This window comes from Centruroides sculpturatus, unplaced genomic scaffold (assembly GCF_000671375.1).
Source record: "Centruroides sculpturatus isolate CEXI.00-Female unplaced genomic scaffold, Cexi_2.0 scaffold169, whole genome shotgun sequence".
Lineage (NCBI taxonomy): Eukaryota > Metazoa > Arthropoda > Arachnida > Scorpiones > Buthidae > Centruroides > Centruroides sculpturatus.
The window spans coordinates 503,657-520,114 of record NW_019384492.1 but is presented as its reverse complement, the minus strand read 5'-3'; the positions used below and the strand labels follow the sequence as shown (position 1 = coordinate 520,114).

The following is a 16,458-nucleotide window of genomic DNA, read 5'->3' as shown; positions in this document are numbered from 1 at the left end:
TGTTATGATAATCTAATTATTTGCTGAGCACATTCTTTTAAATACCCCTAATACTGAAGAGTATTATATTTAAAAGTTAAGCAGTTTGATGCTATTTGTGATAAGTCAAGATTTATTTCTATAATGTTTGAATGCACAAGACTGAAATGTTTATGAAATAATTTTTAAAAATTGTAAAATTATCTCCCAGAAACTCTATATCCTAGGATTTTATAATTGCATTTTATATTTTGATTGAAGTTTCTATTTAGAACAATGAAAATGGCTTAACTGAATTTAATCTCTTTTCTAAGTTAAATTATTGAATTTCACAAATTAAACATATTAACTAAATATCCTGAACATATATTTAAAAATATGAAAATTAAATAAATTCATAGTATATTAATGTCATCTCTTATGAAAATGACTTTCCATATCTGTTGTTTAATTTTTATTCCACAGTAAAAATTACATAACAGACATGAAATAACATTTTAGTATATTTTGTATTATTGAAGGCATAAACTTTTCATATTTATGCAAACAAGCTGATAATGAATTTATTATACATCGCTATCATATAAAGTGATTTAAAATTTATATCATTCACAACAACAATAAAATTTCTCTTGTTAAATATTTTTAAAATATTTATTAATATGAAAATCTTATTTTCTTTTAATTACAATTTGACAAAAATTCCAATAAAATTCTTAAACTAAACTTTTTCTGCCTGCTATTTTTTTTTTTAACTTTTCTATATACAAAATAAATATCTATACTATAATTTTTAACTGAAAAATTATATTTTTAACATTTTTTTGTATTAAGAAATCTTTTATTTTTCTGTTTACATTTTGTTCTTAACACCAGATTCTGTACACTATGTGCAATGTCTACAAATTGCATAAAAGAAATACATAAAAATAGAAAATTACAAAATAAAGTCGACAATGAATATTTTACAATTTAGCATAAAATTTACTTGAAGATAAGATTTTCCTATGGATGAAAAGACAAAAATTAAACTAGTATTCAAAAGATCTGAAAATATCCCGCTAAGAAATAATAATTATATATTATGAAAAATTTGTTTATGATTTCAATATGCATATATATATATTGTATGATACATTATTTGTTGTCTTATTGGTAAAAATACTCTGACAATTGTAATAATGTACATTCAGTCACGTTAACATATTTACAACCAAATTTTCAAGTGGAAAAAGAAAAAGCATTTGTAATTAATCACAAAGCAATTACATATAAATACATATTTCATTGTGTTGATTAATTGAATACTTTGCATCAATCATTTAATTTATTGATATATGGCTAGCTAGTCAATTCACCAATCAACACATTGAAAAATGGACACTTATTTTTGAAATTATAAATACTGAAAAATATAGTGTTTGCACAAATTTGATATATGTATATTATCTGTCCAAAAATTTCCAGAAATAAAACTTTTATACTACTCACAATCATTTCTTACAAATAACATACTATAATACAATTATCAACATTTATTTTCATACGATACTTGTTTTGGCATACCGCATTGCAATTATATCAAAACTGGAATTACCCATAACATTTTTTGTGATGGCATTTATCATTTATTTTTATATGTTTTCGTAACTAAATGAATGGCAATTCACTGTTAACAGATATATTTTCCTCTCTTTTTGATCAACCAATTTAAGAAAAAGTTTGTTTTTATCTGTTGACAATCAATTTGCAAATACTGAAAACAGAAAAACAAATTTCAGAGATTGAAATTTATGATGTTTTCATTCTTGCATCTAGAAAATCTTTCACACAATTTTTATATTGAAATAATAATTTACAAAAGTGGTTGATGTTGAATACTTTGAGTCTGAGGAAAATTAGGAGTCACATGAATGGGAAAGGGCCCAGTAGCTGGAGTTCCTGTACTAATGGATGGGATAATATTCTGTCCAGGAGTTTGATAAGTACTGGTATAGTTAGTTGATCCTGGTGGCAAGCTAGATAGAGACAAGGGCAACATTGTTTTATAAGTATTACACACTAAAACAAAATAATTTATAATTTACACATAAAGATAAATGTTATATAATAAAAATTTCAACAGAGTAAATCATTTATAAAAATGTATATTCATTTGATTCTGATGTTTGTATGTTGCTCAAATTTTTTTCTTTTATATAAAAAACAATATGCAATACTACAGTGTGCTTCTTGTGTGGATCAAACTACAAATATAAGCAAAATGATAGCTTTTTAAAGTACTTTTTAAATCAGTACATAGTTATCCTTCATTATATCAACTATATCTTAAAAATATTAATGGTAGAAGTAAATTAAAAATATTCAACACGTACCAATTTGAATATCCAAAGACCAATGTCAAGAAAGACAAGGGAAAACTTCAACACAGTTTATATGTGGTAGTCTACATAAATTTGGGGTACATTGCCATTAGAATAAATTGACTGAAGAGGGACTCTGTCCAAAATGTATATCAACAAAGAAAACCTTAATAAAAATAATGTAGTTCATAGTTCATCTATATTCCTAAAATGGTATAATAAGTCTAGCCTTAAAAAAAGCTATCATTAAACTTATACTCATAACTATATCCAAATTGATGTGTGCTCATTAGGTTAGTATTTGACTAAAAGTAGTAATTTCTGCAATACAGTAGTAAGCAGAATAGATTATTTATATAAACTGAAATTTATTAAAACTGCTCTGTATAAATGATAAATACTTTTTTATAGTCCTATTCTTCAAGACACTCAATATATAACAAATTTACATTAAACTTATAACCTGTCATCTTGATTTTAACTTACAGAGCTGTTAGAAACATTAACACTCAAACACTTTAAAATAAGGAAAAATTTAACATTTCATTAGCACTAACAAGGTTTGATGTTAAAATTTAAAAACAAATTTCTCAAAGGTTGGTTGAAATTGGCTATGAATGTTATTTCACAATTTTTAAAAATATAATGAAAATAAAATGTAAATCAATTTTAATAATTAAAATCAGAAATATTTGTTTTTTTTTTCCTTTTTAAAAAGATTTATATCATCATCAATGTATAAAGTTATTGCAATATTTTATAACAAAAAGTACATTTTAAAGCACACACTTTTGTTTTAACAGTACTAAATAAAATATTCATGTTTAATTAATTAATTAATTAATGGACAGTACACCAAAAAATTAACAAACATTTATTTCAGAAAGATTTTTTCAGAATATCCAAAAAGATAAAATTTGCCTTTAATAATTTCATTGATTATTATTAGAACAGAGTAAGAATCATCTCATAACATACTCTACATTTTATTGTTATATTTTACTTCTTATATATTGAGAAATTTGCCTTAAATTATTTGCACAAAAATGTAGAACCTCCATTATCCGGAACTCCATTATCCGGATTTTCGATTATCCGGATTGTTCAAAATAAACAAAAAATTTTACGAATTTGCTGATTTGCATTTGGCGAATTACGACACTGTTTATGTACGTGATGGAATGCATAACTTTTTTTTTGTTTCAACAATGTCTCACCCGGCACAGTGGCCGTAAACTCTTAAATATATTTTGCGTCGTAATAAAAATATAACTTGACATACGTATTTATAAATAATTTATATTCAAATTACATCATTTCTATGACCAAGGGCGGCGTAAGGCATGGACGACGTGGGCCACCGCCTATGCCTCGCAGTCCGAAGGGCCTCGCGCCTCGAAGGTTTACGCATTACTTAAAAGCCGCGAACGCGACGAAAAAATTTTAGTCGTCATAAAACGATAAATAGTTTGTCAAATTTTTATTCATAAAAATGCAGTTTCGACTGCTTTTTATTTTATAAAATCCGTCTTCTTGCGCCATTAGAGGGCCTTTTAAATAATAGGTAGTCTGTTAGCGTTGGTCAGTAGTAGTCCAAATTCAATACGAACGTTTGTTTCTTGAAAATTTGATCACGATTTAAATACAGTATTTACTTTTAATATTACCGATATGTCATCGAAAAGAAAACGTGTTGTATTATCATTAAAAGACAAAGTATCTGTTTCGATTATCCGGATTTTTCCTTATCCGGACTACCTTCATCCCCAATTAGTCCGGATAATCGAGGTTCTACTGTATTCTTTATTTTTATTATACTGTTTTAACAATTTTTGTTTGAATAGGATTTATATTAAAAAACTTAAAATAGTACAATTGCTTCTGTAATTTTTTAAACTTTTAATGTTAGATCACCATCTACAATTCAACAAATTTAAATTTATTTATCTATGTTAAACTTGAAAATGCTCTTTTCAATCAAATATATATATATGATAATAATAATAATAAAATTATTGATGTAATCATATTTCTTACTAAAAGAAATCAAATTATTACCTGTTAAATGTAGTCATTGGATGGTTAAATAAAGGTGGATGTGAAGGCTGATTACCACTTGCAGGAGGTAAATTCATTGGTGGTACTTCATTTCCTACATGAGAAGTATTACTAGTTGGATTTGCTGTATTTGTTTGAGGTATGCCTAAATATAGGAAAAAGATTAGAATAAAAATTTATTTAGTGATTTTCAGAGATATCAGAAATAAACTCAAGAACATAAAAAATTTTATGAAAAATTATGGTAATTTTGAGCAGATAATCTACAGATTATCTGTGTTTGAAAGATGTTGAAATTTTGAGCAGCAGATGTTGAAATTTTGATTATACATGTGATTCTCAGTTTAATATTCATATTAAATTATAATATTTACTTGGTATTTACTGATATGTGTAATACAAATTTTGAGACTGCTCTGAACTTTCTTCTTAAGGTTTACTTAATTTAGAATTATTATTTTGAATCTCATGTTTTTTGTTATAAAAAAAATAAGTTATAACAATTTCACATATAAACTCATTAAAACATATATAAAAACACTTGTACTTGAAGATGCCTATATAAATAGTTGGAAATGTTTGTACTGCAATAGAACTTTCCTGCTAAACTAAAGATTGTCTTCATGAAATTATTATTTAGTTAGAAAAACAGAAAAATTATACATATAACTTTTTATATTTTTATATATTGTTTACAGTAAATATATAATTATATTACACACACCTCTATATATAAAATATTTTCTGAACTTACCAGTTGCTGGCAATTGAGATGGTAAATACTGAACCGTATTTGCAGATTGAAACGAAGGATAGTTTGCTCCTGGTGGTTGCGGTGGAAAAGAATTGGGTGGTAATGGACCATTAAAATGCTGTAGAAGATATTTTATTTTATTTTATTTTATTTAAATTTTCTAATGAAGATAAAAGATAATTCACTTACTGGAGGAAGAGGTGGATTTTGACTAGGATTAGGTGGTGGATAGTGACCATATACCATAGGAGGAGTAATATCTTTCATCAATCCATGGTACATATTTAATGCTTCCATTAATTGCTGACTTAATGATGTCAATGCTGCATGTCTTCGATCCACCTTTTCTAACTCCTGATCAATTAGAGGTCCCATAGCCACACATTGCTCTAATTATAGTAGTAATGAAAATTATTCATCAGGATATGCTAACAATTAATTTAATAATTAGCTATAAAAAACATATTACGAAAAGACTAAAAATACTGTTTAATGATAGAATTACTTTAAATTCAATGTTAAAATATAAATATTTGTGTAAGTTGAAGAATGATATGATTATAGTAATCATTTACACACACATATATTTGGACAACTGAAGAAATATTTACAAGATATAAGAATATCTAAAGAAAATTTTTTGTGAATTTTACAAAATTCTTTAAAAATGAATAGCATTTTATTACACTAAAAACTGTTACATTTTAAAATTTAATAGTTTAAATTAGATAACTACATAATAATTTTATCCTTAAAAATTTTCTTCTTATTAAGACAAATATTAACTTTTAAACAAACATGGCAACAAAAAAATGATAATTTTGTTTTCTTCTGAAAATATTTCTGTTTAATTCAGCCTATATGTTATAAGTACTGTACTTGTATTAAGTTAGTATTACATACATATATCATTTGCATTTAGGTAAATTAAAAGTTTGCTATTTGAGAATCTTATTAATTTAATAACAAATCCTTGATATAGTATTTTGTGTTATGCAAAAAATGTCCCATTTAACAGGAAAAACTACAGCAATTATATTCATTTTCCACATTTTTTTGAAAAAAAATGAAAATAAATTAAATATATGTCCTCTATTTATTATTACATAAAAAAATATTCAGAATATTTCAATCCTGAACAAATTACATTGATCAGCAAATCACAGAAAATATCTATTAATTTATTCATTTTAAGTTCATTATAAAGCATTATTGTTTTCATAAAAGAAAAGAACTTTTCAAATAAAAATACTCATCAGTATTTTATAATAAAAATTTTTTCCTTTATTTCTTTAACTTAGAATGTTTGATATTTTTTCCTGTTAAATCTGTCACAACCATTAATATATTTTGGAAAATAATTTTTTAAATGTACTACTAATTATTTGTGTAACTACTTCTTCCCTTTTAAATTAAAATTTTTTTAGGAAATACTTAAACTATGGAATTCTTAAGATTTTATAAACTATTTATAATCTCCTAAAAAAGAATTTATATGTTCTTATAAATATCTATGAAATATTAAGAATCAATATTCTAAATAATTATTGTTTTCCAAGCAGAGTATAATCTTGAAATTGACCAACTAAATTTAATAGCATGTTTTTTACTAAATCTAATAAATCACTTTATATTGAAGTTGTTATTAATATATTCATATATTAGAAAATTAATAATAATATTTTTTGCATTAATATCCTGTACAGGTGAAAAAATGTATAAAAGTAAGTTCAAAACTCAAATATTTCAAACAATAACCATCAAAAATACAAAATTTTGAAAATAATAATAATTCCATAACCTCATTAACTATTTTCTATCATTCCTCAATTATATTTTTCCACTTGTAATTAGTTTTTAATAGCATTCAATATTTTATATTTGTCAGACATCTCTGCTTTTCTGTTTCTAAAATAAAATCCACTTTTGGATCCACTTGGGTAAATATATAACTTGAAAGATTTATTATTAATTTATACTATTATTATTATTATTATTATTAATTCATCCAGTACTGCTTGCTAATAGATTTTGCAGTATCATCTTTAACAACTACAGTAAGAAATGTCAGTACCTTAAACTACTGTATTACTAGAAAGTGATTAAAAAGAACAAACATTTAAAGCCCTAGTGAAAAGCTAATAATAATAATAATAATTGCAAATTACTACACAGAGTCTAACAGTAAAAAAAAGAAAAACAGCTTTAAAATGCTTTAATTACCTAATTATGATAACTAAAANTATAAATTTATATAAATAAATAAATATTTAAAAAATAATGTTTTAATATTAAAACATCACTGAACCACCAGATTTCAAAATTTCAGAATCTGTATAATTCTTTATACAAATTCTAAAACTTGTATTATTTTCTCATACTGTTAAGGATGATTGTAACTTCTTTGGTTATGTATACAATCTCCAGCAGATGGCATTAAAAATTTCATGCTTTTTTTTTCTATGTCCTTTTCCAAAATTTCTCAATAATGGAAGCAGACAGAAACAAACAGTTTTTTTTGTATTAGAATTCTATTTAATTCTTCTATTAATGTACAGTTCAGAATTTTGAAAATCAATTTTATTAATTTTCTGCAACTTTAAAAATTCATAGAAAATTACTGAATTCAATTATTATTCATTATTTTCTTGATTAAATCAATTCATTGATATTTATTTATTTTAATTCATAAACTATTTACTATATTACAAAAAACTCTATAATACAATTAAATTAAATGACAATCTATTACAAAAATAAAACACTTCATAATCATTTTAAATTATTATTATACCTGATAATGAAAAAAATATTTAAAAAATAGACTACCTCAACTGTGAATCGCTTTTGAAATCTTCTGCCCACTTTTTTATTAATAACTTCAGTTTTTCTACTATTTTTGGATGAGCCTATCAACAAAACTTTCAATTAAATATACATTCAAAATGATCACATAAAAGTCATCTTAGAGATGATAAAAATAAGATAAAGTTTTTTAGTAACTCTTTTATTATTTGTGTTAATATATTTTTTTAATAATACATATTCATTTAAATCAGAAGTGACGAAATTTGAGGGGAAAAGTCCTTCGCCTCTATGATTAGAACCTGTCCACCAATTTGCATCACTGCAATAATACACAAAAAGTTTTGACTTTAAAAGGAAATTTTGACATAATTATTTGAATAATTATAATAATTAATAATCTTACCTATCATCAGTAACAAGAATAATTTCTCCAGCTTTAAAAGTCAATTCATTATCTTCAACAGCTTCAAAGTCATATAAAGCTCGAACTTTCCTAGGCTCTTTTTGAGGAGAAGCAACTATTGCACCAGAAGGAGAAGATGGACGTGCAGTAGGATATAAATTTGTTTTAGGTGAAGCACTTGTTTCTTTTAAAGATAGTTCAATAGCTACAAATGTAATATAAAAACTAATTAAAATCTAATTTAAAATTAAACACATAATCTGAAATTAGTTTACCATAAATTATTATTACCTTTAGCAATATCATCTTCTTCCTGTTGACTACTAACAACATTAGGATCTTTACTAAATGTTACAGTACTCTTTTTAGGCTAAAAAATAATAATAATAATAATAATTGCAAATTACTACACAGAGTCTAACAGTAAAAAAAAGAAAAACAGCTTTAAAATGCTTTAATTACCTAATTATGATAACTAAAACCAAAACTCTTTACAATAAGCAAAATTTTTATAAATGTATTTAACTTATATTTCAGGATATGCTAATTCTGTAGTATTATATGAATGAAAATATCTATAATTATAATAAGCAGTTTCTACTGTATTATCAAACAGCATGTCTTCTAACAAACACTAAAAACTTCGTTTAAAAAGCTCATTTTTAATAATCTTGTATAATTTTCTCTGTAAAATTCAATTCTACTTTCAGAAACCTTAGACTAAAACTATTAAAAACAGACTGTATTAAAAATAAAAACATTTTTCCACTTTTATTTCAGTTTTTATAACAACTTAAAGAATTTCCTGATAATTTGACAATTTTTTAAATTTATAAAATAAACTTCAAACAATTATTTATTTTTTAGAAGTTCTCAATAATTCACAAAATAATTTAAGCCAAATTTTAATCATAATTAGTTAAAACTAGCATTAATGTAGACTAAAATATTCTGTAAGTAATTTGTAAGTTTATGTTTATCTTTAAAATTTGGTCCTTGATTACACTAGATTCAATATTTCACCAATAGTTCTAATTTATCTTTGATTAACTTTTCTCATAAAATCTAATAAGGAATTATTTCTACTTTTAGATATATATATATATATGACAGATTTTTAATGTCTGTAATGGCNTGAAGAAAGTGTAACTCCACCTCCTCCTCACAACATCTGACTACCCGGCATAATTGGTGACTGCTCCATTTTCATTTTTTTTTATGGTACAGTACGGTTATTTTATGCTTTGGAACAAAGTATATGTTTTAACATGTATTTCTATGGGAAAATGCGTTTCGTATAACAGACTTTTCACTTAACGGACGTGCACCTGGAATGGATTAAGTACGTTATACGAGGCACCACTGTAAATTTATTTATATATTTATTATTAAATATCTGCAGAATAATTAATTTTATCTTCTAAACAATTAATCCAAGTATTCATTTGTTAGTAACATTAATCATAGTAAAGGAAATATATAAACAAACAAACTTACTGTTTCTTCAACATTAAAGTCAACACCTTCATTCCTCAAAGCGCAATATAAGGAAGGAATAAGACTGAAATCACATTTTATTATTATTATTAAATTGTTATTAACTTTAAATATAAATTTATATAAATAAATAAATATTTAAAAAATAATGTTTTAATATTAAAACATCACTGAACCACCAGATTTCAAAATTTCAGAATCTGTATAATTCTTTATACAAATTCTAAAACTTGTATTATTTTCTCATACTGTTAAGGATGATTGTAACTTCTTTGGTTATGTATACAATCTCCAGCAGATGGCATTAAAAATTTCATGCTTTTTTTTTCTATGTCCTTTTCCAAAATTTCTCAATAATGGAAGCAGACAGAAACAAACAGTTTTTTTTGTNGTATTTTAATTTTTTCACAAAAATGTTTAAATTTACAAGTTTATCTTTGGTTTTGGTCTTAGATACTATTTATAAAAATTCAACGTTAAAATTTAATAAATTTAAATTTACATGACAAATTTGTAAAAAAATTTTCTTGACTAATTTTTAATTCTTTTTTTGCTATTACCTTATGGAATAAATATAAATAATCAAAACAGCTTAATTTACTAATATAATTGGTATTGGTATTGGTAAATATTATTGATATTGGTAAAATAATCAAACATAACATTCTGATCTAAGTACCTAATATTAAATAGAAAGTTTAGTAATAAAAACCCAAATTTAATTATAATTTCCAAGACAGATTCCAGAAATATATTGCTTCAACCACCTGTAAAGCAAGTATATGCTCAAAACAGTGTATTTTTTAGAATGTTTTTTTTTTTTTGTCTTTCATAGAAAATTATTAAGAAAGCAAACAAGGATAAACTGATTACTGTTTCAGCAATATAAACATGCAAATTAATTCAAGAACATTATTTGAAACAAGTTAATATGGAGTTTTGGCAATATAAACATTTTTTATTTTTTAATAAAATTAAACTCTAATACTTATTATTAATAATTTTATAATCTTTTCTAGGTTGTTAAACAGAAAATACATACTTTCACAATTAATTTTCTAACTTCAGTTTCAAATTCTCTAGAACAAACTTCAAGATGAAATGCTTTTCCACAATTTTGAATACAAGCATCTAAAAGCTAAAATAAATGAATATTTCAATAATTTATTCAAAACTAGATTCATCTTTAAAATTAATGAAAAATACACAATAAATTTTGTGATATAATTAACTAAAATAAAGAAATAACATTAAAATTGATTTCTATTAACAACAGGGAAAAAAGTTACTTGAAAAGACTGAAAAAAATAGCATAATTTCAATTCTAATTACTAACTTTAAAACAATGCCAAGAAATAATTTTTAATTGCTTCTAAATTTACAATGTAAATAATAAAAAAAAATCTCTTTCTTTTATTCACTATTGCTTATAATTTTATGAGAGCAGACAGTGTGTATGTTATTTACTTTTTGTTTAATTTACTACTATTTTAATATTCAAAATTCTGTTATATTCAGTTTTGTACTTTTATTACTTTTTAACAACGAAATAGTCATAGTACACAAAAAACATTCTTAATCATTTTATCATTACAAAACACTTCTGGCTGAAACTAATTTAGCTTGAACAATAGCTTATATACTTTTTTCAGCAACACTTTAATTTCTATAAAAGAACATTTTCCACCCTTTTCATAGGTCTGCATCAGGTTTAACAAAAAGATTTGAACCGTCTTCTTAAATAGTGCGAATCTTCTTGTTAAACCTGATGCAGACCTGTGAAAAGAGTCCAAAACATTCTCTAACATGTTGCTGAAAAAGTATTTAAGGTGTTGCTCAAGTTTTTATCATTATAAATAAACATACTAAATAAAATGAAACATATTAAAAATAATTTTATCTAATATTTTTTTAATTAAAATATAATTTTGTTTAGATTTTAAACTGCTTTGTTGAAACTTTTTTGTTGAAATATTTTAGTAAACTGCCAGCCTTAATTTAAAATTGCCATCAAGTTGACCCAATACCAGCCAGATGGCAATCCTAACATCACCTTATCTCTCCTAAAATGGGACAGATAGTACCAACTGAGTACAATCTCTCATCGCTCTGGCTACACAAAATAAAAGTCCACCTTGACAGATGTCACCTCATGTATGAAGCACCATGTATTCTCTGCTTTGTAGACATGAGAGTTTCCAATAAATGAATACTTAATTGTTAATATTTAAATTTAAAAAAAACAATTTCGAATGAAGTGGGATTTGTTTAAAAGATTTGTTGCTGTCAGATGTAAAGATATGTCATTGGCTAAAGTTTATAAAATGATAATTGTAAATGACCTTCTCTCTCAGATATCCTTCATATATCAAGTTATTAATTTTTTTTTTTGGTTGAATTTTTCCATCCGATGGTTGGATTATTATTAAATATATCAAAGATAAGTCTGTCCAAGAGGGATCACCATTTATTTTGCATTCCAGACTACATATACATATTAATGGCGATGGGCCTTCATTTTTAGGCTTCGTGCCGCCAAAAGGTAAAAAAAAAGTCCTTTAAAAAATACAAACATCCAATTAAAAGTAAAAGGAAGTTTGTTTTACTTTTAATTGGATGTTTGCGTTTTTTAAAGGACTTTTTTTTACCTTTTGGCGGCACGAAGCCTAAAAAGGAAGGCCCATCGCCATTAATGTATATATGTAGTCTGGAATGCAAAATAAATGGTGATCCCTCTTGGACAGACTTGTCTTTGATATATTTAATAAAAGTTATTAAATTTCTTTTTTCACACCCAGTGCACACTGTTGTGTGTGAAAAGTTTCAGTCAGATGACATTAACAAAAACTCCAACTGGAAACTGTCCTGATATAAAAAATGTCAGTAACTTGTTAAATATCTCCATAAATGGCCCCTAAGATTAGAATTTGATTTTCATTCAGTATTTGTTGCCCAGTGTAAATCAAAACCAAGAAGAATTGTTCAATAAGGTATGATACTTGTGGGTTGTAACAATACATTTATGGTTATATTGGTAGCACAGTATACTAATAATATGCAGTATCTATTAGAATAAACTAATGTTTAAACAATACTGTGTTGTGTATTGTTCTGGGCAACCTCACGGATAAGAAATGTTAGCTACAGTAAGAAAATTTTGCTACATTTTAGTAAAATTAGCTAAATTGTTACAGAAAACATTTTCCCAGCTTAAACCCTGTGTAGGTAAATTAGAATTTTAAGCACTGTAAATCAAGCTTAGACATTCTAGGTTCAAATTAGTATTTCACAAGAAATGTAGGAACACTTACAAAGATTCAAAATATAATTTACATAATCACTATATTCAAACAAAAAATACACTAATCAAATTTTAAAATTCTGAATTCCAAAATGAAGGTCAAATAATCAACAATGCAAAGCTAAAAGAACATTAACAAAAAAGTTATCATTGAAAGGATTTCGATCCATTTTTAAATAGCCAAATCCAAATTTCTGATGCTCCAAATTTTTGAAGTGTCACTGTATTTATAAGAAAATATAACACCTAAACTTCTATACAGTGGGTGATCGGTTAACGAACATATCAAATAATGAACACTTTCACAAAAGATTTTTATGTTCGAACGATGAACACATGATTGAATAACAAACACTTCAAAGAACAAACACAAGAAAAAGCAAGCGACGTAAAATAATGAATACTGATTGGTCTTCCCTCCCTTGTCTTCAGACAACAATTCGAAACTTTTTGGAGCTCGGGAGACATTGACATCGATGCTCAACCCGGTATATATTGATCGGATAGTATTCCTCCAAACTTTGAAACTCTTCCTTGTAATTCCAGCCTTTTATTTTTCTGACAGAAACAATTCTTTTATAGTATTCACAAGACTGTCGGGCGGGCACTCATTAAGTTTTGTATTGGTTTTTATTTTCAAAAGGTGAGAGTATAATAGCAAAGGTAGAGATTGGGCAGATGTCTGATGTCTGTTATTGCTGGGCAGTATGGCTTGAACAGATCTACAGTAGGCCACAGTTCAATCTTATCTAAGAAAGATACTGTATTATCAAAAAGACTCAAGCAGCTAAAGGAGTAACAAAAATCACATCTGAGAAATAAAGAACATTGAAGAGCTCATAATGGAACCTGAAACTGATCTGACAACAGAAGAATGCCAAGAACTCTTGAATGAAGAACACCAAGAAACTCGGCAAGAGATGTTTTCTTCTGAAAAAGAGAATTAATGTCAATAACTGCTATTAAACATTTTTTTGGAGAAGTGGGATGTCAGAACGATGGTCTTCGAATGGCATCCAAACCAGGTTGAGGTTAATAGGCTTGGGGATCTCTATAATTACAATGCTATTAATTACTTCTGAAAAATCTTGAAGAAGAGAGAAAAACAATCACCATTGGACAGATTCTTTAACCCCCACAAATGGAAAAAACATGACTAATAAAAATGCAAGACTGTGTATATATGTATTTTTATTATTACATATAAATAAATGTAGTAAGAAAGTATATATTTTTTATTTTTTGGGGTTTCCAGAACGAAGTAATCAAATTCTAAAAACCTATAGTAAATCTATAATCAGTTAACAAATAATTCAGATAGCAAACAAAGTCTTGGAATGGATTATGTTCGTTAACCAATCACTCACTGTACTCTAATTAAATTACTATATTGAAAATAGGAAATATTTTTAAAATTATAATTATAATAACTGATAATTTATAATTATGTAAATATGTAACACTGCTAAAAATAACAAAAATTTTTTTATAATTATAGTTGTAAATACATTTTTATTATATTATATTGCAATCAGTATGTAATGTTTCAATGCAAATATGTCAAAAGTATTTATATTATACTTAATACAAAAAATAAACTTTTTTTGTACTGTACATCTCACTCATTTGTTTCATACTGACCAAATATAACACACCAAACAGATGACAATTATTCAGAGTAACTAGACTAACTACTAATGTATACTGGGATTTTCTTACAATGTATTGATTGCAGAAGTTAATAAAGATTTTTAATATAAACTTATAAATGAATTTTTTATGTTTTAAATAAATTAATTAAAAGAAGATATTGATTTTTAGAAAAAAATTTTCTTAAACTTGAAAAAGTCTCAACATAGCACTTGTATCTATTGATGTCAGTAGCAAAATTGTGTGTAAACGAGAATGAATAATGAGGAAGTTAGTTATTATAGGAACCAAAATAATCAAATGTAAAAAATGCATTTTGTGATAATTAATTATACAGTGAAATTGAGACAGATTTTTCTTAATAGCTATAAAAGGTATATCAACATTGTCTTATAGAAGTTTTTTAATAAAATAGTAATTATTTAATTAAATGATCTGATAATTTCAATACAGTAGAGCGTCGATTTTCCGAAAGTCAATCATCTGAAACGTCAATCATCCGAAAAAATTCCAGTCGGCAAATTTAAATTTTTGCCAGTGCTGTGAGGCTTCAATCTTTGGCTATGTCTTAAGCTACTCAAATATTTTACGTTTTTGATACTAAATTAACATCTGAAGTATAATTTTTTATTGTTTTTATATTTTTCAATATATTTATTTTGTTTGCACAAAATAAAAAAATAATTTTTAATGATACAATAGTCTTTGTTAGGCTTAACATCGACAAAAATTCAATGCAAAGCAACACGCAACGGAGAAAAATTTCAACATCGGATACATTAAACTATGTTTTCTACATAAATCAGTTATTCGAAATATCAGTTATACGAACAACCCCAATCGATTCAGAAAATCGACGCTCTACTGTATTTTCAGATTTATAAATTAGTTTTCTTAAGGTTTCTCAGCTGCAGTTAATATATTAGTTCTTTTTACAATTATCTAAAAAGTGTTATCAAGAAAATATGGTAGAGTTTATAATTAGTGTTCTAGAAATAGTTTCTAGTAATGTATGATAGATTTATAAGGAAATTCAAATAAATTTAAGATATCTTTAGGAGAGATGATATCAATCCTCCAAAAGAAAAATTTTTTAAATATAGCTGAACTAATACAATAGATAAAATTAAATGTTTGTATGTTACTTAAATGTTGGTAAACTGTTGAAGTAGATTACAAAAAATATTATTAATTATTCAAACATGTTTTGGAGACATTGACTCAATAAGAAAAAATTATAAAATAACTGATTCATTTGAAATAAAATTTAAATGGTCAATTAAGAAAAATAAGAAATATTTGAATTTAGAAAAAAAACAAACATGAAAATGAGACTTAACAATTACATTAGTCTCAATAAATGTATAATCAAACATTACTGTCAAAATATCTACAGTAGAACCCATCTAATCCGTTACCTTTGGGACTGGGGGTATGGTCGGAACGCAAAAAAGGTCGGATTATCAGAAAAAAGTAAAATAAACAATCTTCCCCTTTGTCCAGTCTTTGTAGCACTGCTAATTTTTCATTTAATGAAAGAGTAACGTGTTTACGTTTCACTCCTGACATGTTGAAAACACACACAAAACTGTACATGTACACACAATGTAAAACATATACTGTAACGAACACAGAAAAACGCCAC

General features: G+C 25.4%; 1 protein-coding gene across 1 annotated transcript in view; it reads right to left on the bottom strand.

Annotated features, from left to right (window-relative positions):
- Positions 1-1,465: 1,465 nt before the first annotated feature.
- Positions 1,466-16,458, bottom strand: part of LOC111621810 (signal transducing adapter molecule 2-like) — a 75,534-nt gene continuing 60,541 nt past the window's right edge. Inside the window, exons 3-9 of the mRNA XM_023364057.1 lie at positions 8,657-8,735; positions 8,366-8,570; positions 8,197-8,281; positions 5,344-5,541; positions 5,155-5,272; positions 4,401-4,545; positions 1,466-1,997 (exon numbers count right to left, since the gene is read on the bottom strand). Coding sequence (XP_023219825.1) covers positions 1,835-1,997; positions 4,401-4,545; positions 5,155-5,272; positions 5,344-5,541; positions 8,197-8,281; positions 8,366-8,570; positions 8,657-8,735 — 993 coding nt within the window. The 3' untranslated portion in view covers positions 1,466-1,834. The remainder of the gene's footprint in view (positions 1,998-4,400; positions 4,546-5,154; positions 5,273-5,343; positions 5,542-8,196; positions 8,282-8,365; positions 8,571-8,656; positions 8,736-16,458) is intronic.